At 43.3% G+C, this 24,779-nt stretch overlaps 2 protein-coding genes across 3 annotated transcripts; both read left to right on the top strand.

Moving 5' to 3' along the window:
- Positions 1-1,336: 1,336 nt before the first annotated feature.
- Positions 1,337-20,562, top strand: LOC311144543 (golgin subfamily A member 1-like). 2 transcript variants are annotated; one of them, XM_084180571.1, is made up of 24 exons: positions 1,337-1,487; positions 2,011-2,324; positions 7,658-7,748; positions 8,435-8,509; positions 9,172-9,269; positions 9,350-9,382; positions 9,496-9,624; positions 9,893-10,062; positions 10,262-10,373; positions 10,541-10,624; positions 10,921-11,046; positions 12,663-12,758; positions 12,897-12,992; positions 13,127-13,222; positions 13,419-13,571; positions 13,927-14,022; positions 14,474-14,563; positions 14,789-14,891; positions 15,021-15,181; positions 15,337-15,489; positions 15,626-15,685; positions 15,813-16,037; positions 16,153-16,239; positions 18,492-20,562. In XM_084180571.1, exons 2-24 carry the CDS (start codon positions 2,196-2,198, stop codon positions 18,570-18,572), a joined length of 2,544 nt encoding a protein of 847 aa, XP_084036697.1. In that variant the 5' UTR covers positions 1,337-1,487; positions 2,011-2,195; the 3' UTR covers positions 18,573-20,562. The 2 variants fall into 2 exon arrangements, with proteins under 2 accessions (XP_084036697.1, XP_084036698.1); XM_084180572.1 differs by lacking the exon at positions 9,350-9,382.
- Positions 20,563-20,802: 240 nt separating this feature from the next.
- LOC311144923 (large ribosomal subunit protein uL29-like) lies at positions 20,803-23,671 on the top strand. Its single transcript, XM_084181103.1, has 4 exons — positions 20,803-20,874; positions 21,560-21,696; positions 21,932-22,013; positions 23,485-23,671. The coding sequence occupies exons 1-4, from the start codon at positions 20,821-20,823 to the stop codon at positions 23,632-23,634; spliced, it is 423 nt and encodes a 140-aa protein (XP_084037229.1). The 5' UTR covers positions 20,803-20,820; the 3' UTR covers positions 23,635-23,671.
- The last annotated feature ends 1,108 nt before the right edge of the window (positions 23,672-24,779 follow it).

The following is a 24,779-nucleotide window of genomic DNA, read 5'->3' as shown; positions in this document are numbered from 1 at the left end:
GAAGTCCAAGGTACAACGTACAACATACCTCACACGGAACAAGATCCCACAACTAACTAGTGCCAAAAGGCTGCCTAAGTATGGTCCCCAATCAGAGACAACGAGCGACAGCTGCCTCTGATTGGGAACCACACCGGCCAACATAGAAATACACCTACTAGAAAACCAACATAGAAATACACAACATAGAATATACACACCCTGACTCAACATATAAGCGTCCTCTGTGTCAGGGCGTGACAGTTAATCAGTAAATACAAGGAAATACACTACATGGCCAAAAGTATGTGGACACCTGCTCGTCGAACATCTCATTCCAAAATCATGGGCATTAATATGGAGTTGGTCCCTCCTTTGCTGCTATAACTGCCTCCACTCTTCTGGTAAGGCTTTCCACTAGATGTTTGAACATTCAGCCACAAGAGCATTACTGAGGTCGGGCACTGATGTTGGGCGATTAGGCCTGGCTCGCAGTCAGCCTTCCAATTCATCCCAAAGGTGTGCGATGGGGTTGAGATCAGGACTCTGTGCAGGCCAGTCAAGTTCTTCCACACCGATCTCGACAAACCAGTTCTGTATGGACCTCACTTTGTGCATGGGGGCGTTGTCATGCTGAAACAGGAAAGGGCCTTCCCCAAACTGTTGCCACAAAATTGGAAGCACAGAATCGTCCTATAATGTCATTGTATGCTGTAGTGTTAATATTTCCCTTCACTGGAACTAAGAAGCCTAGCCCGAACCATAAAAAACAGCCCAACCCATTATTCCTCCTCCTTTACAGTTGGCACTAGCATTCGGGCTGGTAGCGTCCTCCTGACATCCGCCTCAACACTTGGCGGTCCCGTTCTGTAAGCTTGTGTGACTTACCACTTCGCGGCTGAGCCGTTGTTGCTCCTAGACGTTTCCACTTCACAAAACAGCACTTAGAGTTGACCGGGGCAGCTCTAGCAGTGCAAAAATTTGACGAGCTGACTTTATTGGAAAGGTGGCATTCTATGACGGTACCACGTTGAAAGTCACTGAGCTCTTCATTACGGGCTGTTCTACTCCAATGTTTGTCTATGGAGATTGCATGGCGGTGTGCTCAATTTTATACACCTGTCAGCAAGGGGTGTGGCTGAAATAGCCGAATCCACTAATTTGAAGAGGTGTCCACATACTTTTGGCCATGCAGTGTACAATCAACGCATTGTATGTCCTCCAGGTTCCGTCGTACTGTTTTTGTTGACTGACATGAAGTAGAGCGAATCCCTTTCCACACCCTTTTAGATTTGTCCAATGAACACGGACGCAGTGTACTGGCATATTACGTGTTGATGTAAGCGAGCTAGCCAAAGAAACAGTCCAGACATAGTAATAAATTTGTCGTAAAGCAGTATATTTGTAGTTATTACATTGGGAAACGGTAGAGTTGCTATTCATTGCAGAGAATACGTTAAACACAATGGGCTTCACTGGGAATGTGTTACTTTGTCGGAGTTCATACGGTAAGAGATTCCCTTGATTAGCTGGCTAACTTCGCTAGCTAGGCTAACAATAACAGCGACAGCGTTTGTAAAACTGGCTAGGTAGCTAGCTGATAGGCATCATTTGTTGAAATCTTCTGTCTCTTCCTGGAATTGACATGATCAAACAGCCGTGAACAGTTAGCTGGTGCCGACAGATTTCTTAAATCTCGAAATGTTGGGTTTTTTACAGAATGGTAACGAACTATTCGGAAACTGCTAATGAAAGCTAGCAAGAGAGCAGCCATCCTTGCCAAGACTGAGTAGCTAGTTAGCTACATTGTCGTGTCATCCAGCTGAAATATCATTAGCCTCTTCATATGTATGTCTTCGCAAACCTGCTAACTAAACCTGCTGTCACGTACGTGTCAACTGATCTGGTGACATCACAAATCATAAGGCCAAAACGACTTATCAGCTAGCTACAGTCAGTAGCATATCCTCATTCAGCATTTCTAATAGTTTTTATGCTGATTGCCATGACTCACTCTGTTGTCTATTTCAGATTGAAAGAGGAATGACAATGACAGTTTCCCTTTCTGTGAGAGGAGGCTACACTGGAATACAGCTGTTCTGGGACCCAGAACGACCACAGCCCGAGTGACAGAGGACTTGCATTGTGGAGCTTTTGGGGAGAGAACTAGTAGCAGGCAGTACACTTGGGTAAAGAAACACTAAGGCAAGGTGGAGATGTTTGCCAAACTGAAAAAGAAGATTGCTGAGGAGGCTGCCACTGCCCCCCGGACCGGAGTCCGCATGCCTCGCTCCTGCAGCAAAGAGTCCATTACGTCAGTGGGGGCAGACTCCGGGGATGATTTTGTAAGTACAAGTATTGTTACCTCACTGTCCATGCCAGTCATCCTTTGAACCCACTAAGAGTAATAATAATAATAATATGCCATTTAGCAGACGCTTTTATCCAAAGCGACTTACAGTCATGCGTGCATACATTTTTTGTGTATGGGTGGTCCCGGGGATCGAACCCACTACCTTGGAGTTACAAGCGCCGTGCTCTACCAGCTGAGCTACAGAGGACCACAGTTGGTCACATGACACGAAACAAGGTTTCCCAGGCTATTCTACAAGGAAGACATCATGGAAGAAAAGCTGGGAGGTTTCTTTGAAAGGATGGCTTGTGGCCTCTAATTTCAGTAGGCTTAAGTTTTGCACATATGAAATGCAAACAAAGGTCATTTATATCGTTTACACTCTTTCAATTCAACATAACTGATCTATAACATGATAGGCTTTCTCAGTGTTTTGAGAGATTCTGCCTACCTGACAGGAATGGCCCAGGCCCTCCATCAGTGTTTCTCCTGTGTAATGGAGCCCCAGGGACTGTCATGATGATGTAAATCACTACCATTTACATGCAACATATCAGATCGCCCTTGCACTGTGGTGTAAACAGTGCTGCATTCGCACTTTGAGATGGATATCTAATATTGGCTTTATGAATATCAGCGAAATAGTAGACCTAATGTACAAGACTTACAGTATGCAGAGCCAGGGAAAGAGCAGTGAAGCGATTTGCTGCGTTTTGAAGTATGGTGTAATTGTCTTTTTATATACATTACCAGTCAAAAGTTTGGACACACCTACTCATTCAAGGGTTTTTCTTTGTAGAATAATAGTGAAGACATTAAAACTATGAAACAACACATATGGAATCATGTAGTAACCAAAAAAGTGTTAAACAAATCAAAATATATTTTATATTTGAAATTCTTCAAATAGCCACCCTTTGCCTTGATGACAGCTTTGCACACTCTTGGCATTCTCTCAACCAGCTTGACCTGGAATGCTTTTCCAACAGTCTTGAAGGAGTTCCTACATATGCTGAGCACTTGTTGGCTGCTTTTCCTTCACTATGCCGTCCGACTCATCCCAAACCATCTCAATTGGGTTGAGGTCGGGGGATTGTGGAGGCCAGTTAATCTGATGCAGCACTCCATCACTCTCCTTCTTGGTAAAATAGCCCTTACACAGCCTGGAGGTGTGTTGGGTCATTGTCCTGTTGAAGAACAAATTATAGTCCCACTGAGCCCAAAAAGGATGGCATGGCGTATCGCTGCAGAATGCTGTGGTAGCCATGCTGGTTAAGTGTGCCTTGAATTCTAAATAAATCACAGACAGTGTCACCAGCAAAGCACCCCCACACCATAACACCTCCTCCTCCATGCTTTACAGATGGAACTAAATATGCGGCGATCATCCGTTCACCCACACCGCGTCTCACAAAGACACAGCGGTTGGAACCAAAAATCTTCAATTTGGACTCCAGACCAAAGGACACATTTCCACCGGTCTAATGTCGATTGCTCATGTTTCTTGGCCCAAGCAGGTCTCTTCTTATTATTGGTGTCCTTTAGTAGTGGTTTATTTGCAGCAATTCGACCATGAAGGCCTGATTCACACAGTCCTCTCTGAACAGTTGATGTTGAGATGTGTCTGTGACTTGAACTCTGTGAAGCATTTATTTGGGCTGCAATTTCTGAGACTGGTAACTCTACTGAACTTATCCTCTGCAGCAGAGGTAACTCTGGGTCTTCCATTCCTGTGGCGGTCCTCATGAGAGCCAGTTTCATCATAGCGCTTGATGGTTTTTGCGACTGCACTTGAAGAAACTTTCTAAATTCTTGACATTTTCCGTATTGACTGACCTTCATGTCTTAAAGTAATGATGGACTGTCGTTTCTCTTTGCTTATTTGAGCTGTTCTTGCCATAATATGGACTTGGTCTTTTACCAAATAGGGATATATTCTGTATACCCCCCCCTACCTTGTCACAACACAACTGATTGGCTCAAAAGCATTAAGAAGGAAAGAAATTCCACAAATTAACTTTTAAGAAGACACACCTGTTAATTGAAATGCATTCCAGGTCAACATCAAGCTGGTTGAGAGAATGCCAAGAGTGTGCAAAGCTGTCATCAAGGCACTTTTTTGGTTACTACATGATTCCATATGTGTTATTTCATAGTTTTGATGTCTTCACTATTATTCTACAATATAGAAAATAGTAAAAATAAAGAAAAACCCTTGAATGAGTAGGTGTGTCCAAACTTTTGACTGGTACTGTACAAGTAGGCTGCCTATATTCTGTTGACATTGCCTCTTGGTTTATGATTTGGGTCTGTGAGTCAGCTATCCTGTTGTTATATGGTTAGGTGTGTCTGGAGATTGGCATCCAGAAGCCAGTGGATTCCATGGTCAAGTGTGTAAATGTACGAGTGTGATACCACCACTCTTTTGTCAATGATGACATGAATTCAGAAATATTCCCCATCATAGAGCAGGATAAAGGGATAGTTAAGGATTTCGACAATGAGGCCCTTTCTGTACTTACCCTTTCAATGAGGCCCTTTCTTTACTTATGTCTCTGCATGCAGTTTGAAGGAAGTTGCTAACTAGCGTTAGCGCAATTGCTAACTAGTGTTAGCGTAATGACTGGAAGTCTATGGGAACAGCAAGTATGCTACCTGTTCCTGGCTAGCTGTTCCTGTAGACTTCGTCATTGCGCTAACACTAGTTAGCATTGGCTTGCGAAACTCCATACATTTCTTCATACTGGATGCAGATACATAAAAATGGTATCCACGAGTTCATCTGACTCTGGGGAAGTCATTGCCAAAATCCCGAACTATCCCTTTAATGCATTGTTGAGTCTTAAGGTGCAAACCTGTGTAATATGAAGCCCTGCTCGGGTGTCAGATCTGCCCTGCTCTGTTCACTTGACCACACATGACTTGTAGGCACTAGAACACACACTGTTCCTTTTCTCTTTTGGAGAAGGTAGCTTAACATACTGTATGTAGAGACAATTCCGCTTAAATCTTTGAGGCTAATCAGTAGACAATGTGATGGTGTTATTCCACATTGCACTGTTGTGTTAGATATTATATTACTTTCAGAATATCATAAGATACAGAATTTTTGTTGATGTTATTGGAAAGCGTCAGAAGTGTTAATCAGTTCAGTTGTGATTTTACCCCCCCCCCCCAGCCTACGGTTGACAATATGAATGGAGTGGCTCTTCTTACAGTGTTACTCAGATCCAGTGTCTTGGGGCTGATGCGTCTTTCCTTTGTCATTTGCACTATTTTGAATTATTTAAGTAATTGACTGGTAATAAGATCCAATCACCTGGTAGGCTATCCCTCATTAAATTTGTAGTAAAGTAAAATCACGCACAAACCGTCATTCTGTTACCAAACTTTGCATCTGCACTGTTCTTCAAGTTTTTGTAAAATGTTCAGTGTAAATTGTTAAAAGTAGTCCTTGTGCATAGAGTTGCATGGTTTGTTTAAATTTGAAATCATTGTTTTTTGTTTGACATACATTTTAAAGTGAAAGATCATTCTGTGACCATGGAATTGCCCTAAACACGCTCATAGACATGAGTTGGGTACCTCTGATATGAAATATCATTAATATAGATCTTGTCAGTGGGATATTTCATAGATTCTACAACATCCACAACATACAGTGGGGAGAACAAGTATTTGATACACTGCCGATTTTGCAGGTTTTCCTACTTACAAAGCATGTAGAGGTCTGTAATTTTTTATCATAGGTACACTTCAACTGTGAGAGACGGAATCTAAAACAAAAATCCAGTAAATCACATTGTATGATTTTTAAGTAATTAATTTGCATTTTATTGCATGACATAAGTATTTGATCACCTACCAACCAGTAAGAATTCCGGCTCTCACAGACCTGTTAGTTTTTCTTTACCTGTATTAACTGCACCTGTTTGAACTCGTTACCTGTATAAAAGACACCTGTCCACACACTCAATCAAACAGACTCCAATCTCTCCACAATGGTCAAGACCAGAGAGCTGTGTAAGGACATCAGGGATAAAATTGTAGACCTGCACAAGGCTGGGATGGGCTACAGGACAATAGGCAAGCAGCTTGGTGATAAGGCAACAACTGTTGGCGCAATTATTAGAAAATGGAAGAAGTTCAAGATGACGGTCAATCATGCAAGATCTCACCTCGTGGGGCATCAATGATCATGAGGAAGGTGAGGGATCAGCCCAGAACTACGCGGCAGGACCTGGTCAATGACCTGAAGAGAGCTGGGACCACAGTCTCAAAGAAAACCATTAGTAACACATTACGCTGTCATGGATTAAAATCCTGCAGTGCACGCAAGGTCCCCCCGCTCAAGCCAGCGCATGTCCAGGCCCGTCTGAAGTTTGCCAATGACCATCTGGATGATCCAGAGGAGGAATGGGAGAAGGTCATGTGGTCTGATGAGACAAAAATATAGCTTTTTGGTCTAAACTCCACTCGCTGTGTTTGGAGGAAGAAGAAGGATGAGTACAACCCCAAGAACACCATCCCAACCGTGAAGCATGGAGGTTGAAACATCATTCTTTGGGGATCTTTTTCTGCAAAGGGGACAGGACGACTGCACCGTATTGAGGGGAGGATGGATGGGGCCATGTATCGCGAGATCTTGGCCAACAACCTCCTTCCCTCAGTAAGAGCATTGAAGATGGGTCGTGGCTGGGTCTTCCAGCATGACAACGACCCGAAACACACAGCCAGGGCAACTAAGGAGTGGCTCCGTAAGAAGCATCTCAAGGTCCTGGAGTGGCCTAGCCAGTCTCCAGACCTGAACCCAATAGAAAATCTTTGGAGGGAGCTGAAAGTCCGTATTGCCCAGTGACAGCCCCGAAACCTGAAGGATCTGGAGAAGGTCTGTATGGAGGAGTGGGCCAAAATCCCTGCTGCAGTGTGTGTTAAACCTGGTCAAGACCTACAGGAAACGTATGATCTCTGTAATTGCAAACAAAGGTTTCTGTACCAAATATTAAGTTCTGCTTTTCTGATGTATCAAATACTTATGTCATGCAATAAAATGCAAATTAATTACTTAAAAATCATACAATGTGATTTTCTGGATTTTTGTTTTAGATTCCACCTCTCACAGTTGAAGTGTACCTATGATAAAAATTACAGACCTCTACATGCTTTGTAAGTAGGACAACCTGCAAAATCGGCAGTGTATCAAATACTTGTTCTCCCCACTGTATATGTTTCTAGTACCTGCTGCGCCATAACCATGGAAGCTCCAGTATGACCTGCTGTGCTGATGAGGATCCCTCTATTCTGTGTGTTTGTGTTGACCTCCAGGCTTCTGATGGCAGTAGCTCCAGGGACGACCTCTCCTCCCAGATCCTCAGAAGGAATGATCAGATTCGCAAGCTGGAGGCCAAACTATCAGGTAAGACATGTCTGTATGGAGCCAGTTTAATCAGAGTAGGATGATGTGGTTGCGCCTAGGCCTAGACACTGATCTAAGGTTAGTTTTGCATTTCCCCCAACCATAATTAAGGTTAGGTTTGGTCTGATCTGTGTCTATTGTGCTTAGAGACAACTTTTACCAAGAGCAGTATACTCAGGTCAAAGGTCACATAACCAACGGGTAATGTCTGGCTTCTGTCTCGACCTCATGGCTTTTGTTAACACCGGCCCTCACAAAAGGTATGATAGGGTATCTTTTACAATTTTTCTTTATTCTTTACCAAATTCCCATCTGGTGAACGTTAAGAGCAAATGCCATGGCTTTTAGTCTACCTTTTAGGTTCTGTGTGTCTTTTCTCCCAGATTAGTGTGATAGCTACTCCTCCCTTAGAGGTGGTGTGTCTGACCCCTTAGAAAAGGTTAAAAGTCGCACATCTTCACGCAGCCTCTTAACCAGGATGGTTTTCTCATCTAAGAAAATCATTGTTTTTTCCTTCCATTTTTTCTCAATCATGTTTTATTTTATTTTATATGCCTCTCCATTTATTTTATTCCTCCTCCTCCCCGTGGCTTGTACTCTCATCCCCCTGTCCCCCTTTCCTGTGTGTGTGTACATGTGTGTTTTATGTGCTGTTGGTATTCCATCACCCCACCTCCTGCCACTAGGCTACGCTGAGCAACTCCAACTTATGCAGAAGACCAAGGACAAGCTTGAAATTGCATTAGAAAAACATCAGGATTGTACGTACTTTTATTCTCCAATCTCCTCTCATTTTGCTTTCTTTCTTTCTTTCTTTCTCTCATTTGTTTGTCTGCTGGCTGTGGTAATGGTCACCCAAAGCACCATCACTCGCTCAAGGAGGGGCTCAGAATCATATGCTGTCACTTCTATAGGTTTCCATATTTAAAAAATCTATTGTTGAAACAAGGGACTTGCATGCTTCTTGACATCATTGTTTTGAAATGTTTTTGGCACTGTTGTAAGTAGGTAAGTATTTCTGCTATGACAATTATATGAGACAATATAAAACAGTGGATGTTTTATCAGTATGTAAATGTCTATTACTTCCCTTTTTTGGTAATAATCAATGTTATAACAAACACCAATGTACTAACGTAACCAATAACAATAAAACATCTATAAAAATAAGTCCATTTGGGATGTCTGTGTTGGCCATGCTTAGATGCACTGCTTGCCTTTGCTTCTTGGAAACACCTAGCTTGGCTTACTGGACACATTCTATGGTCAATATTACTCTCACCCTTTTAAAGCTTTCAAAGCTAGCAGCTACCAACCACTGACAAATCTACAACCTGCTGTTTCAATTGATCCATCTTTGGCTAGCCAGTTGTATTGCTAATTATTTCTCTCTCTCGTTCTCTCGCTTTCTTTTACTACCCAGCCTCCATGAGGAAACTGCAGGACCAGAATGAGACTCACCAGACCAATAGAGCCAAAATGGCCGAAGGCATGGCTTTGGCCCTGGACAAGAAAGATCAGGTGAGCATCATATCCTTTGCACCACGAGGCATACGCTTGTGTGTGTTTATAGTTAGATTAAGTCCTGTCTTTGTCTGTAGGAATGGATGGAAAGGATGGCTACGCTAGATCAGGTACGCTAACATCTAACTAACATTCTAACATCTAACTAGCATTCTATGTTCTCATTCAGCCAGTCAGTCATCGTCTTTGTAGATGAGAGATCTATTCTGTCTGTGCCCCTCAGGAGAAGGCAGCTCTGTCTGTGCGGCTAGATGAGATGATGGAGCAGAGCCTCACTCTGTTCCAGAAGAGAGATGACCTGGATGAGCTGGAGGGCTTCCAGCAGCAGGAGCTCGCCAAAGTCAAACACATGGTACGCACTATGGACAACAAGGTCCCACTGTCTAACACTAACCCACCACATGGCATGTAGGAGGCAATTCAAACATACACATGTCGTTTTGTGCTTTATCTGTCTGTCTATTCTGATCCAAGCTGTAGCTATGTCGGTAATGATCCACCTTGGTAAAACAACGCTTTGGTGGGATCAAAAGTTTTTCTATTACCCTAGACAATAATGGTAGTTAAACATTTGTTTTAGTGAAGTCTTTTCTGTGGTGTGTCCTGTTTCGTTATGGTAGTTACTGAGGAAGGAGGAGCAGCTGGGACAGCGGGAGCGAGAGCTCCAGCAGAAGGAGGCCGAGCTGCAGACGGCCAAGAAGGGTTTGGCCGAAGCCCAGGAGAAGCTGCGGGCTCTGGGAGAGGAGCATCAGGAAAGTTGTAGGCTCAACACCGAGCTGGAGATCGAAAGGTTAGGACAGGACACAGAGATTGCCATGAATTCAGTAGTTGGAGATGCTTATCATCATGACTGAAAATAATGACCTTACTGATAAGGGAGAGTTTGTGTGCTAAATCTCTTGATGAAGTCTGCCTGTTTTCTTCTGGGTTTTCTGAGGTTTTGGTTGTTGTCTAACAGTACAGGGTTGTGTGTGTGTGGTCTCATTAAGAGAGGAGCTGCTGGAGGTCAGGGAGGAGGCTGAGAAGAAGATCGCTGAGCTGGAGGGCAGAGGCCAGAACCTGCAGAAGGTCATCCAACAGGTGTCTGAGGACTTCCAGAAGGTTAGCCCTCTAACCTATAGATGCTTCCTTGAAAAATCCTTTCACTGTATTGAAATGGTACATATCTGTAATGACAGCATATGAATACAGTTAGATAAATGTGATGATAACAGTTTATAACATTTTTCAGAATGTAGCAATCTAATTGTGTGTGTGTGTGTTCTCAGTCGCGGAGCGCGGAAGCAGCTGTAGAGAAGTCTCTCCATACCTTACAAACAGAGCACAATGCCCTGAAGCTGCAGCAACACAAGGTAAGACCAGACCACCATGTAACTCCTTATATGGGCAATTCCATATTTCTGTTACCAAATCTGCAGTTTTTCCAGTGAAAGTTTTACTGTGTAAATTGTTCAAAGTAGTCATTGTGCATAGAGTTGTATGGTTTGTAAAACTTTGAAATTAATTGTTTTAGTTTGGCATAAACGAAAAATCGGAGTCTCAGTGTATTTCCATTACCGTGGAATTGCCAGTATCTAACCCCTCCTCCTCCTCATTCAGTATGCTCTATAATTGCCCCATCCCTCTCTCTCCCTGTTGTGGTCCCCAGGCAGCAGTGACTGATGAGGACAAGGAGCGTGTGCTGCTGGACCTGCAGGAGAAGGTCTCCTCTCTGGAGAGACGTCTGCAGGGTAACCTGAGTGAAGACGAGCTCCTCCAGGAGCTGCTCAAAGAGGTAACTACAACAGCTAATCCTAAAGACAGAGGACTCCTGTGGAATTGGTATAAGGAAAATACCTTAAAGAACCATAAGTAAGTATTTCACTGTTAGTCCACATCTGTTATTTACGAAGCATGTGACAAATAAAATTTGATTTGAATGGTGATGCATTTCAAGTCAAGCTTATTTGTCATATGCACAGAAACACATGGTGTACACAGTACAATGAAATGCTTACTTGCAGGTTCACCTCTAAACAGTACAATAACTATAACAAAGAATTAATACAAATCATTTAGAAGCTTAACCCTTGGCCTATATGGAAAGGGCTAAATTGAAACGTTTCTTACAGAAGAAATATGAAATGCATATGCATAAGCATGGTAGCAATTGAAAAAGAACAGTTTGAAGATTATGGGAAAATTATTAGACCAAAGTTGAGGACACAATAGTTCACCTGACACAACACTGAATCCAAACATTACACTTTTATGTGCATTTGACAATTTCTGTACTTTTTGCCACATTTGTTGATAACGAAATTTGAAAATACTCTTGATACATTCAGTAACATAAGATTTTTCATGGAAAATGTGGGGTAGGTGCAACATAAGACAAGAAAATGACAAGGGTTTGAGTGAGAGGACTAACTGGTGTCTCCAAGTGGCCACACACCTCTCCGAAGTGTGCACAGTTCCTAAGTAACTTCAATGCACTTTAATGACTCAAAGAAGAGTCTTCATCTATAAGGTGCATTTTAGAGCTCTCCTAGCTGTGCTGTTGAGGAACTAGAGCAAGCACACTAGTAGTTGTTTTGTTTGGAACACAACCCTGCATCCCCGTCATCACACAATTACTGTTGTTGTTTACGCAATCCAAAAACCTTCCATTATAAATCCTATTCTGGGTCAGGTGGGCATCATTTGAAAGCTTGTTCTATTGCCAACATGACTAGCTAAGTTATAAAATATGATCTTACAGTTAGGCTTTCACAAGGCAATTCAGAGAAACAGATTGTCATTTTGGTGCGCATAGAAAGGAATCATGAGTGCATTCAGGTGCGTGTCCTGCGGCCAATATCTTCCAGTTGCCCAATTAGTGGAAGGGATGGGGGCAACTTCTTGTCGTGTGGTGCTCAAGTTCAGAACGTCTGTCAGTCAAAACCCATACAGCGCTCTGAAGCGGAGAGCCTGAGCTTTGATGTCATGTATAGCATGTTACTGTACAGCCACTGCGTTCCAATTTAGGCGCTTATCTGTGTCCAAATCTGCCATTTCCAACCTGTATACGGGTACGAGTGTAAAGGGTTCATGGAATAACAACAGAATAAACATTTAGCAGAAGTATAAATACAAGGAAGGCACTCAAACAAATGTACAGTATAATATTTACACGTGTGCCGGGGAAGGGGGATATGGAGAGGAAAGGGTTTTGTGCGATATTTTTAGCAATAATAAATAAAGTCCAATAGCAGCAGTCGTGGTGTGTATGTAGCGTGAGTGTGTGTGTGTGTATGTGTTTGTGCATATGGGTGTGTGAGTGCATGTGTGCTAAGGTGCGGAGAGTCAGTGCAAATGGTCAGTTCAAGTGTTCAGCAGTCTTTGTTTTTTCCCCTGTGTGTTAATGTGTAGAAGTCCACTCTGGAGCGGAGGCTGGAGGACATGAGAGTGGAGCTGCTGCAGGCACGCACCAACCATGCAGACACGGTTAGCTCACTGGAGACTCAGGTAAACAGCCCTCTCTCTACCTCTTCATCAGAGTTCTATAGTTCTTCACATGCAACTGGCTTAGATGCTCCATTAGTTAACAGCAACATATGAACAATTGTATGAACACATCTGGTAAGCATATTCTATCTCTCCCAGATATCCAGAATCAACAACAATGTAACTGAACTACAGAACCTGCTACGACACAAAGACGACTCTTCCAAGAACTACAGAGAGAGAACGGACGCACAGGTAAGCGATCAGGCACACTGGTGGGAGAGAACAATGTAAGCATTTCAGACCTGTGCTCTCTCTTCGTTCTTTCTCCTTGTGCGCTCTACCTTCAGTCTCTCACACACAGCCCCATGTCGCTCTCTGTCTTACAGATAGCAGGTCTGGAACAGCAGGTGCAGGAGAGCAACGAGAGGCTCAAGAACACTGAGCAGCAGATCACCGACAAGCAAGCACGCCTGGACGAACTGGTAAATGTTTGTCCGAGTACGGTGAAAGATGCTCTACCACCACTGTAAATAAAGTTGAAGCTGAGGCTGGAGCAAATGCAGTTGAACCTTTTATTCCTTGATTAGACTTCTTCATGTATCTTATGGGAGCCAGAGACACAGTTAATGTAAGTATGTGTGATGCTGAGACTGCCCTTTCCCCTGTGGTCACCCCCAGCATGCAGAGTGGAGTGTGGAGAGGGACAGTCTGCAGCAGCAGGTGTCTGCAGAGCGGCAGCAGGGCCAGGAGAGGGCAGGCTGGATGGAGGAGCAGCTCTCTGCACTGCAGACAGAGAAAGACACAGAGCACACCTCTGCCCAAGCTAGGATTGTGAGTTACAGTTCTCAGCTCTCACTTGCTCTGTAGATGTTGACATTTTTGTTCACTAAACTGTTCTCAGTGACATACCTGTTAAGGTACATTTTTACTTTGGTATTTGATAGTTTCGATGCAGATTTTGATCAGCTTATCCATTGGTCTCGGTGGATTGGTAATTGCACATTATCGGGACTCTCAAACAAGGCCATAAAATATGTATCTATCGTTATTAGACTGTGATCCTACGCCCTGTAATTTCTGCTTTTCTTTCGCTAACATCCCTTTATCTATTTTTCTCTGTCCCTATCCCACATCTCTCTCCCTCACCCACCTCTCCCCCCACCCATTTCTGTTTTGTGTTTCCCAGAGTGAGTTGGAGGAGGCGAGAGGAGCTCTGCTGAGAGGGAGGGATGAAGCTGACGTGGCTTTGAGGAGACGGGCAGAGGAGCTGGAGCAGGCCAGGGTCAGACACACTTCCTGCTTTATATTAGGCAGTCAGTTGAAAACAGGATGTCACAGATTTCATGATAAATTCAATTGTATTCTTGGGTCACTCCAGATTTTTTTGCATGCTGTGCCACACCCATTTCTATGAGAATAGCTACTGCATTACAACTCCAAGAAATGGTCCTGTTGCCCGTACACATGGGGTAATGATGCAGCGGTCTAAGGCACTACATCTCAGTGCATCTCAGTGGTAGAGGCATCACTACAGACCCTGGATCGATTACAGGCTGTATCACAATCCGGCCGTGATTGGGAGCCCATAGGGCGTCGCACAATTGGCCCAGCGTCGTCCGGGTTTGGCAGGGGTAGGCCTTCATTGTAAATAAGAATGTGTTCTTAACTGACTTGCCTAGTTAAATAAAGGTTAAATACCATTTTAAAAATGATGTCCCTGTATGTGACCCCAGTCGGAGCTGAGCAGTAGGCAGACAGTGAGTGTGGAGATAGCGATGGCTCTGGAGGACACCAGGAGACAGAAGGAGGAGCTCCAACTACAGGTCTGGAGAGACATCATACTCACTATCACATCATACATTTTTTCTGTACTCTTTTAAATAACAAACAACATTCTCTACACTGTGTTGGAACAAGGTTTTACAAAATTGCCAATGCTATTGACTTAATCATACTCGGGCAGCGAGTGATCTGTTACAAATTCATGAATTCAGCTTGTTTCGATTGTGCTCCTAAATAAATTATACGTTTACTGTCTCCTTTTCCAGGTAGGACAGATGACGACATCACTTCAAACAACATCGCAGGAACTGGCCCACATCACTGAGCAGTTGAAGCAGAGAGAGGAGGAACTCCAAACACTTCGCAATGGTAAACACTTAATTTCTCTGTCAGGTGCACTTTTCCTCTGTCTGCCTTGCTATGTGAATTTGGAAGTTGTAGTGTTGACTTAATACTGTGTAGTGTCTGATGCTCCCTTCCACTGTGTTTGTGTTGCAGAGTTGCAGAGGGCCCAGAGCTCCCTGTCCCAGCTGCAGGACGAGGGGGAGAGGCTGCGGGCATGGGCCCAGAAGAGGGAGGAGGAGAAGGACAGCCAGCTGGTCAGCCTGAGGCAGGAGCTCCTCACCCAGACCGAGCATCTGGATTCCTGCCAGTCACGGGTCCGAACACACACAGCGGGCACAGCCATTACGCCACTTTAACCCTGTTTTTAATGTCCTCCTTAGCTTCCATACTGTACATAACTCAAGTCTGTCATTACAGATTATACTTTTTGCATGTGTTGTCTGACTGTGCGTGTGTGTGTGTGTCTCAGGTATCTGAGCTGGAGGTGGAGGTGGAGACCCTGACGTTGCAGCTGCAGACTCCAGAGGTGTGTGAACCGGACCAGAATGGGACCGTGGACGACCTGGACCACATGCAGAAGGCCAACAGAGACCTGGAGCAGCAGCTTAGTGACAAGAACAAGGTCAGTACTGGGCCAACCAAAAACCGTGATCACCACACAGGCATGTTCGGATAATTACTCCTTGTCTGAAATATCTGGAACAGGTCCATTTCAGTGTTTGTGTGCTGTTATTGATTGGATGCCTGTTGCTTTACAGACCATTAAGCAGCTGCAGCAGAGGCTAGCTGAGCTGAAGAGGACCTTGCAGAAGGAGCTGGTGTGACATTTAGATACCTTTTAGTATGAGCATCCAATCTAAATCCAATATTTCTTCCATTGATTGAATATGGTCCATGTGCTGAGTTTTGTGTGTGATGGTTTGTGCCTGTGTGTTCCTGTTGCAGAAGCTGAAACCTGAAATGGAGTTAGAGGGGAAGGAAAGGGCCCAGGAAGGGAGAGGAGAGAGGCAGGAGAGGCCAGACAGAACCTTCACTGAGCCCACTCCAGCCCCAGCCCCTGGCCCAAACACCACTGTCACCAACACTTCTGACCTCAATGACTCACGAGAGATCAACTTTGAGTACCTCAAACACGTGGTGCTAAAATTTATGTCGTCCAGAGAGGCTGAGGTGAGAGCAACCCACCTGGTCCCTGTTATCGTAGCTAGACCCATCAGTATTGGATGTCTATGGTCATGGCTGAAGTCTAAATCTCTCCCTGTCCCCATGTCGCTCTGTCTCATAGGCCTATCAGCTGATCAGAGCGGTGTCTGTGTTGCTGAACTTCACTGGTGAGGAAGAGGACATGTTAAAGGAGACACTGGAGTACAAGGTGACTTTCTCCTTTCAGACATCTGTTCCCTGAAACTCCTCTGTCAAATGAATGGGCGTTATGGCCATACCACAGCCAGTGTACAGTGGGGGAAAAAAAGTATTTAGTCAGCCACCAATTGTGCAAGTTCTCCCACTTAAAAAGATGAGAGAGGCCTGTCAATTTCGTCATAGGTACACGTCAACTATGACAGACAAAATGAGGAAAAAAAATCCAGAAAATCACATTGTAGGATTTTTAATGAATTTATTTGCAAATTATGGTGGAAAATAAGTATTTGGTCAATAACAAAAGTTTCTCAATACTTTGTCATATACCCTTTGTTGGCAATGACACAGGTCAAACGTTTTCTGTAAGTCTTCACAAGGTTTTCACACACTGTTGCTGGTATTTTTACCCATTCCTCCATGCAGATCTCCTCTAGAGCAGTGATGTTTTGGGGCTGTCGCTGGGCAACACGGACTTTCAACTCCCTCCAAAGATTTTCTATGGGGTTGAGATCTGTAGACTGGCTAGGCCACTCCAGGACCTTGAAATGCTTCTTACGAAGCCACTCCTTCGTTGCCCGGGCGGTGTGTTTGGGATCATTATCATGCTGAAAGACCCAGCCGTGTTTCATCTTCAATGCCCTTGCTGATGGAAGGAGGTTTTCACTCAAAATCTCACGATACATGGCCCCATTCATTCTTTCCTTTACACGGATCAGTCGTCCTGGTCCCTTGCAGAAAAACAGCCCCAAAGCATGATGTTTCCACCCCCATGCTTCACAGTAGGTATGGTGTTCTTTGGATGCAACTCAGCATTCTTTGTCCTCCAAACACGACGAGTTGAGTTTTTACCAAAAAGTTATATTTTGGTTTCATCTGACCATATGACATTCTCCGAATCCTCTTCTGGATCATCCAAATGCACTCTAGCAAACTTCAGATGGGCCTGGACATGTACTGGCTTAAGCAGGGGGACACGTCTGGCACTGCAGGATTTGAGTCCCTGGCGGCGTAGTGTGTTACTGATGGTAGGCTTTGTTACTTTGGTCCCAGCTCTCTGCAGGTCATTCACTAGGTCCCCCCGTGTGGTTCTGGGATTTTTGCTCACCGTTCTTGTGATCATTTTGACCCCACGAGGTGAGATCTTGCGTGGAGCCCCAGATCGAGGGAGATTATCAGTGGTCTGAGGACAGAGGAGCCTCTTAAAGAAGAAGTTACAGGTCTGTGAGAGCCAGAAATCTTGCTTGTTTGTAGGTGACCACCATAATTTGCAAATAAATGCATTAAAAATCCTACAATGTGATTTTCTGGATCTTTTTTTCTCAATTTGTCTGTCATAGTTGACGTGTACCTATGATGAAAATTACAGGCCTCTCTCATCTTTTTAAGTGGGAGAACTTGCACAATTGGTGGCTGACTAAATACTTTTTTCCCCCACTGTATATCAAATGAAATAGGCCATGACACTGTTTTGTCCTCAATTGGCCTCATTTCTTAAATGTACTTGCTATCTGTTGTTTATTTTGGAATACCTAAGCTACATCCGGAGGGAAAATGTTATTTTAAAGAGGCTAGAAAGCCAGTATGAGGGTTTGCGCACAGGCTAGAATGAAAGGCGGCCGGTGCGTGGGAGAGAAAATATCTGTAGAGTTCCAAAAGTACTCGCACTCAAAACCATGAAAAGGAATAACACAAGGAGGCCGAGATGCAAAAAATAATATAATGATTTTAATCCATGCTCAAAAGAATACAAAAAGTGAAATAAATAATGTACAGAGCATATGTATCGGCCTTATGCCTTCACCAGTGTTGTACAAACAAATTAAGAAGGCACTGTGCGTAACAGGCGCAACAGGTGCAAGCAGATAGTTAATTAGAGACTGGTGAATAGGGAGTCGATGCGAATATATAGAAGAGTATAAAACATTGACAATTCATATGTCACATATAATTAGAAAGAGACAAGAGTCTGGGCTACCATAACTTTCAAGCACACATCACATATACAGTTGAGACGGGCACAGAGTCAAGCTGCAGTGCAGCACCCCTAGATGGAGAGCAAGTTGTGGGGTTAAGGGCCTTGCTCAAGGGCCCAACGGTAGGGGAATGTCTTCAGGATGTGAACCCAGCAGCCCTCCAGTTGCCAGATGAATTCCCTCCTATTTTTCCAGCGCCCGACCCTTCCACAGTTGTAACTATAGTTCTAATAGTCCAGTGATACATGTATTTCATTTGATATAATCGTAACATCGCTTTGTTTTTCAGATGTCCTGGTTTGGATCCAAGCCTTCTCCAAAGGGTATTGTTCGGCCGTCAGTTTCAGGGGCACCTGCTCACTGGAGCTGAGGGGACAGCGAGAGGAAGAGATGTGGAGAGGACAGAGACACACATGACTTTTATCATGTCCTTGCATGATGTCTCCCATCACTGTGGTAACCAACTGAACATTGTGAAGAGGACACTACCTAAGCTTTAAAACGGTTTCTGACGTGACACAGATTCCTATATAGCTCTTCAATCTCCTTAAAGGACTTTTTTCTTGCTCTTCAAGAGGACAGAGAAGGGCTCCACAATGACTTGGAGAGGCTGTCTTGTTTTATGGTCTGTAAAAAACATTTTGGGGTGTGATTTTATTTACAAGTAAAATGGTTAAAGCAGACATGGGATTGCTGCGTTGATAAATGTTAACCTTAAAGGGATACTTCAGGATTTTGGCATTTATCTACTTCCCCAGAGGCAGATGAACTCATGGGATACAATGTCTATGTCTCTGCATCCATTGTGAAGGAAGTTAGAGGTACTGTAGTTTTGTGATCCAATGCTAACTAGCGTTGAACAATGACTGGAAGTCTATGGTATTTACTAGCATGCTAGCAGTTACCATAAACTTCTAGTCTTTGCGCAAACGTTAGTTAGCAACTGCGCTAACGCTAGGTACCCCTTTAAGAGTAACCCTTCTCCCTCTTGGAATTAAGTTAACATGAGATCTTTGATGCAAACAGTACAAGTATGTCTTACGGAATTCAGCAGGTGTTAACAGAGTGGGATGGGTCAGGCCTACCAGACTGTCACGACTCTGTTTGACAGAGAATTTTATTTATTATCTCTGTGCTCCAATGTCTCTGTTTTTTCTTTAATTTAGATGTAGAAAATGGTACTTGCTGCCTAATAACTACCTATGGTCTATGGCTGGGAAAGGGATCTTGTTGGATTGCGAGTGCATGATAATAATAACCTTGTAAATGCTACCACCCCAATCAACCACTCTTCGGTTGAATGGATCCCACCAAGATTTCTGAAGGACCCTTCACAACAGTATTTCATTTGGTTCTTTCCTACAACAATATTAATTCTGGGGGCTTGTGTAGAAAAATATCATGTTAGAATGAGAACTAGAATGAGAAGGTTTGCTGTTCTCTGAAGGGGAGGTGAGAGCCATACATCAATGGTGTTGATATCAATGGAAAAAATGTATGTTATGTAAAGAGGAGAGGAGTGACTCTTAATATAATGTTGATTAAGTAAATAATTATTGAAAGATATCTAAATAAGAATTATTGGAGGATGTGCTCTACCTTTACCTGCCTTGTGTTTGTGTAAATGACATTCCATATGTCTATTTATATATGAAAACTGTACATATGCATTGAGAACTTTATAAATCACTGGATGTAAATTATTTTTGTTTCACCTCTTGCAGCATTTTACACCATCTGTCTGTCCATGTTGCCAGTCTTGGCTTGATGCTCTGTCTCACTTGCATCCTGCAAGAAGTGACCCTTTTTATGAGCTTACAATGTGAGGGCATTAACATTGTACTGGAGGAAAGCCCATTGAGTACAGTATGAATGCCTTATACCAGAATGCATTGGATCTCTGTAGAGGAAAACCTGTCTCCCTACATTCTAAATAGAATGTGAACCAGGTGTGAAATCTCCATGTGTCTGGTGACGTTACAATACTGTAGCATTTGTTGTCACATTCATCAGGTTTCTGTGGTCAGTCAACCCTAGGGCTTTAAACTTTCTTAAAATGGACATGATCTACATTCAATTATAAAACACCACACTTCATTAACAGTGACCTGTTATTGAATAATACCGGGTATCACACAAGTTTAGAATTCTGTATGGACTCCAGTAAGGGCTTGAAAGCAATCTGCCTGAAGTAGTTATATATAACTACAACATTAATATCACAGCACAGGTGACTATGACTCCACTGATCAATTTACTGCAAGGTCACTATCAAAAACCTGATGCTCTTTTGAACCTTCTGTTTGATTCCGCTATGTGTTCAACTCTGGTTTTTAACAAATAAATAAAAGAAATCACTACAGATTCTCTTCATTTGCATTTTAACAAGTGCTACCACAACAAATTATTTAGTTTTGTCTTAATTTATATTGTGAACATAAAGGTTTGTTTTCATACATTTTCTCCGGTACAGTGTACAATCCTCATGATTCTAAGTAAAGCAGAGATGCAGCAAAACAAAGTGGGCAACAGTAATTCTCAGTTGAATCCATTCAGTGGCGCTGTAGGCATTTCACCCATGCGCAACAAAAGGAACGCCTCCGACCGGAAGATAGCTGATGCGCGAACACGTTTTCGGTCTTTCTTTTCCTGTGGCAGCATCGACGAACATGGTGAGAGGCTCGCGGCTTTCGTTCAATTCAGTAAAATTGTCCTGTCTATTCCACATAAAACGACCACAGTTGATAACATCCATGAGCATGATAATCTTATCTTGCCACATATGTTTGTGGTAGTTCGAGAATGGTCCTTCATTTTTCGCTTGTCACCATAACCGAACGCGAGCTAGCTAAACGCTAACGTTAGCAAGTTTGCTAGTTACTAACGCTTACTAGCGTTAACTAACCAGTTACGTTGGCTACATTTTAGTCATTTAGCAGATGCTCTTATCCAGAGCGACTTACAGTTAGTGAGTGCATACATTTTCATACTGGCCCCCCGTGGGAAACGAACCCACAACCCTGGCGTTGCAAGCGCCATGCTCTACCGACTGAGCTACAGGGGACTATAGCTAGCTGTCAAACATGTCTCATAACTACTTCCAAATGGAATGGTTGTTAGCTTACTAACTAGCTATGGCGGTTAGCTACCAACTATTTCACTACTTATCAACTTAATTATTTCGATATGTGTGTTGCCAATTAGAATACCTAGGAGATTCATTAGCTGTCAGCCCACGTTGACTGTGTGTGTTAATTTCGCGAACTAACGTTACATGGGTAACGTTAGCTAGTTCGCTAACTGTTAGCCAAATCGATTTTCAAAGCTTGTGTCCCCGTTTTTTGTAAATCTTAACAGGGCAAGATCAAGGCTAGAGACCTGCGGGGCAAGAAGAAGGAGGAGCTGCTCAAGCAGCTGGATGACCTGAAGGTTGAGTTGTCCCAGCTCCGTGTAGCCAAGGTTACTGGTGGAGCTGCCTCCAAGCTCTCCAAGATGTGAGTATTATTTGGACTGCAGAAATGATGCAGTGTCAGCTTGTCCAGAGTTGGCTGTCACTGTTTATGGTGAAGGAAAAAGTGGCTTCTCCGTTGTTATCTCGCAGTGAGGTGATGGTTATATGACTATGGTATACAGTGTTTAGATGCAGTAGGGCAGTCAAAATGGCCATATATTTCTGCTAAAATCGTGAATTGTACTAAACCCTTATATTTGGATCTGTTTCCTTTCAAGCTGTGTCGTCCGCAAATCCATCGCCCGTGTTCTGACTGTCATCAACCAGACTCAGAAGGAGAACCTGAGGAAGTTCTACAAGGTAAGAGCAATGCCCTCCATACCCACATCTATTCAACGTTTTAGTTAAACAAACCTGATGAATGGTTAAAAACCAGCGGGCGGCTCTGACCACAGAGTATCTGCGAACATTTTCTGTTTATTTCCTGATTTTACGTGTTGACATGCCACCGTTCGTCAACACCCAACAGGTGATCTGCTGCACATGGTGTGGGTTATGGCTTTTCTTAAATGTCAACCTTGACCACAATTAAACATGCTGCAGATTAGTTTAAGTGACCTGTGTAACCTAAAAATTTCAGAACTAGGTTGAGTGCCAACCCTGACTATCAGACCTTGAATTTCCCGGCTGCACATGGCTGTCAATTTCCCCCTCTGTGGCCGTAATGCCCCTTAAAAAATCCATGCCTTGTGGCCGTTGTGCCCTGAATATAATAATTATAATTCCCTTCTCCCGGCTGCCTATCACCGTGCTCCGAAGCACCTCTCACACGCATGGCTCTCTCAGATATCTCAATTCTTATTAACCAATGCCCGTCACATGATCAGGTCCTTCTCACAGGCATTGCAGCTCCAAAGTAAGGTATAAGTGAAAACCGACATATTGGAGATGCAACCGCACGCGTTAGTCCATATGTACTTTGTCAGCCAACAATATGAGTAACCAACCACAGCCTATGTCAATCTACTATCCCCCATAGTACAAAAGTTTACCTATTCTATTGGTCAGCTTGTCCTTCTGTGCGAGAAATAAATATTCCAAACATACTCTGGGACAGTTGTGGGACGCGATAGATCCCAAATTAATGACAACTGTACATCAAAAAAAACTTTTGAAAGCAATGAGGCTGATTCAACAGATCAGAATGTTTAGCTTAAAATGTTGATAAACTATTAGGCTATTTCTTCAAGTAAGTGCAGCCTCTCAGATATCAAGGTGGGTGATGTTACAGTGCGCAACAGGCACTGGCCTTTCTCTATCTGAACGAACAGTGCCTCAATTATGTAGACAGAATCAAACCTTTAGATATTAATAATGATCCTACATATGTGTCACATATTTTCAGGCGTGTCCCTCATGTCAGTATCAGTCTGGACATAACCAAGGCGCATTGGCTGCAGCCTGTTGTCACCTACACTTCGACATATAGGCTATTTATGTACATTTACACATGTTTTTTTTACAGAATAGCTTCTGTTTAAAAATTAAAAAATTAAAATAAATTTAATTGCCTATTTTGGTTAATGTCCTTGGTGCCCTGGCAGATTGGGCACCTCTTGGCCAAATGGCCTTGCCCCTAAAATCACAATTCCAGGCCTGCTGACTATACAGCCCAGTTTAATGCTGAAGGCCAGTTTATACGACCAGAATTGAAGAACAATGCAATAGCAGCAGTCCTAATCTGAGTTTTGTTCTGGTTATTTTTAGTACATATCGCATATAGTGCCAATGTAGTGTTTATTGTAATTTGACTGTGAATGTCATGTTTCAGGGTAAGAAATATAAGCCCTTGGACCTGAGACCCAGGAAGACCCGTGCCATCCGCAGGAGACTCAACAAGCATGAGGAGACTCTCAGAACCAAGAAGATGCAGAGAAAGGATCGCCTGTATTCAATTCGCAAATTTGCTGTCAAGGCTTAGGGTCGTTTATCTTGTACAAATAAATTGACTAAAAAGAGGAAGTATGTTGTCTTCTGTAAAGGGATGTCACTCAAAATGGTGTATGTGAGCGGGTGGAGTGTTGATTGCAAATATCTTCAGGGTAATTATTTGGTGAGACATTTTGCATCGGCTTTGCAATCTTAATATGCACTGATAATGGATATTATGCTGAGGATCCTGCTGTGTTTAGAAAAAAACGCTCTTAGTTGGAATTGGGACAACCTCAATGCCTTTGCTAAAATACTGATCTGAAGAATGTGGTCAAAAGTTTTGAGAATGACAGGTATTGGTCTTCACAAAGTTCGCTGCTTCAGTGTTATGATATTTTTGTCAGATGTTACTATGGTATACTGAAGTATAATTACAAGCGTTCCGTAAGTGTCAAAGGCTTTTATTGACAATTACATTACGTTTATGCAAAGAGTCAATATTTGCAGTGTTGACCCTTCTTTATCAAGACCTCTGCAATCCGCCCTGGCATGCTGTCAATTAACTTCTGGGCCACATCCTGACTGATGGCAGCCCATTCTTGCAAAATCAATGCTTGGAGTTTGTCAGAATTTGTGGGTTTTTGTTTCTCCACCCGCCTCTTGAGGATCGACCACAAGTTCTCAATGGGATTACGGTCTGTGGAGTTTCCTGGCCATGGACCCAAAATGTCGCTGTTTTGTTCCCCGAGCCACTTAGTTATCACTTTTGCCTTATGGCAAGGTGCTCCATCATGCTGGAAAAGGCATTGGTCGTCACCAAACTGTTCTTGGATGGTTGGGAGAAGTTGCGCTCGGAAGATGTTGGTACCATTCTTTATTCATGGCTGTGTTCTTAGGCAAAAATGTGAGTCAGCCCACTCCCTTAGCTGAGAAGCAAAGAACCGTGGCGTGACCCTGGACAACACCGTTCTCCGCTAACATCAAAGCGGTGACCCGATCCTGCAGGTTCATGCTCTACAACATTCGCAGAGTGCGACCCTACCTTACACAGAAAGCGGCACAGGTCCTAATCCAGGCACTTGTCATCTCCCGTCTGGATTACTGCAACTCGCTGTTGGCTGAGCTCCCTGCCTGTGCCATTAAACCCCTACAACTTATCCAGAATGCTGCAGCCTGTCTGGTGTTCAAACTTCC

This window comes from Coregonus lavaretus (genome assembly GCF_964263955.1).
Source record: "Coregonus lavaretus genome assembly, chromosome: 17".
Taxonomy (NCBI): Eukaryota; Metazoa; Chordata; class Actinopteri; order Salmoniformes; family Salmonidae; genus Coregonus; species Coregonus lavaretus.
The sequence above is the reverse complement of the archived record's forward strand: the minus strand, read 5'-3'. Positions and strand labels throughout refer to the sequence as shown.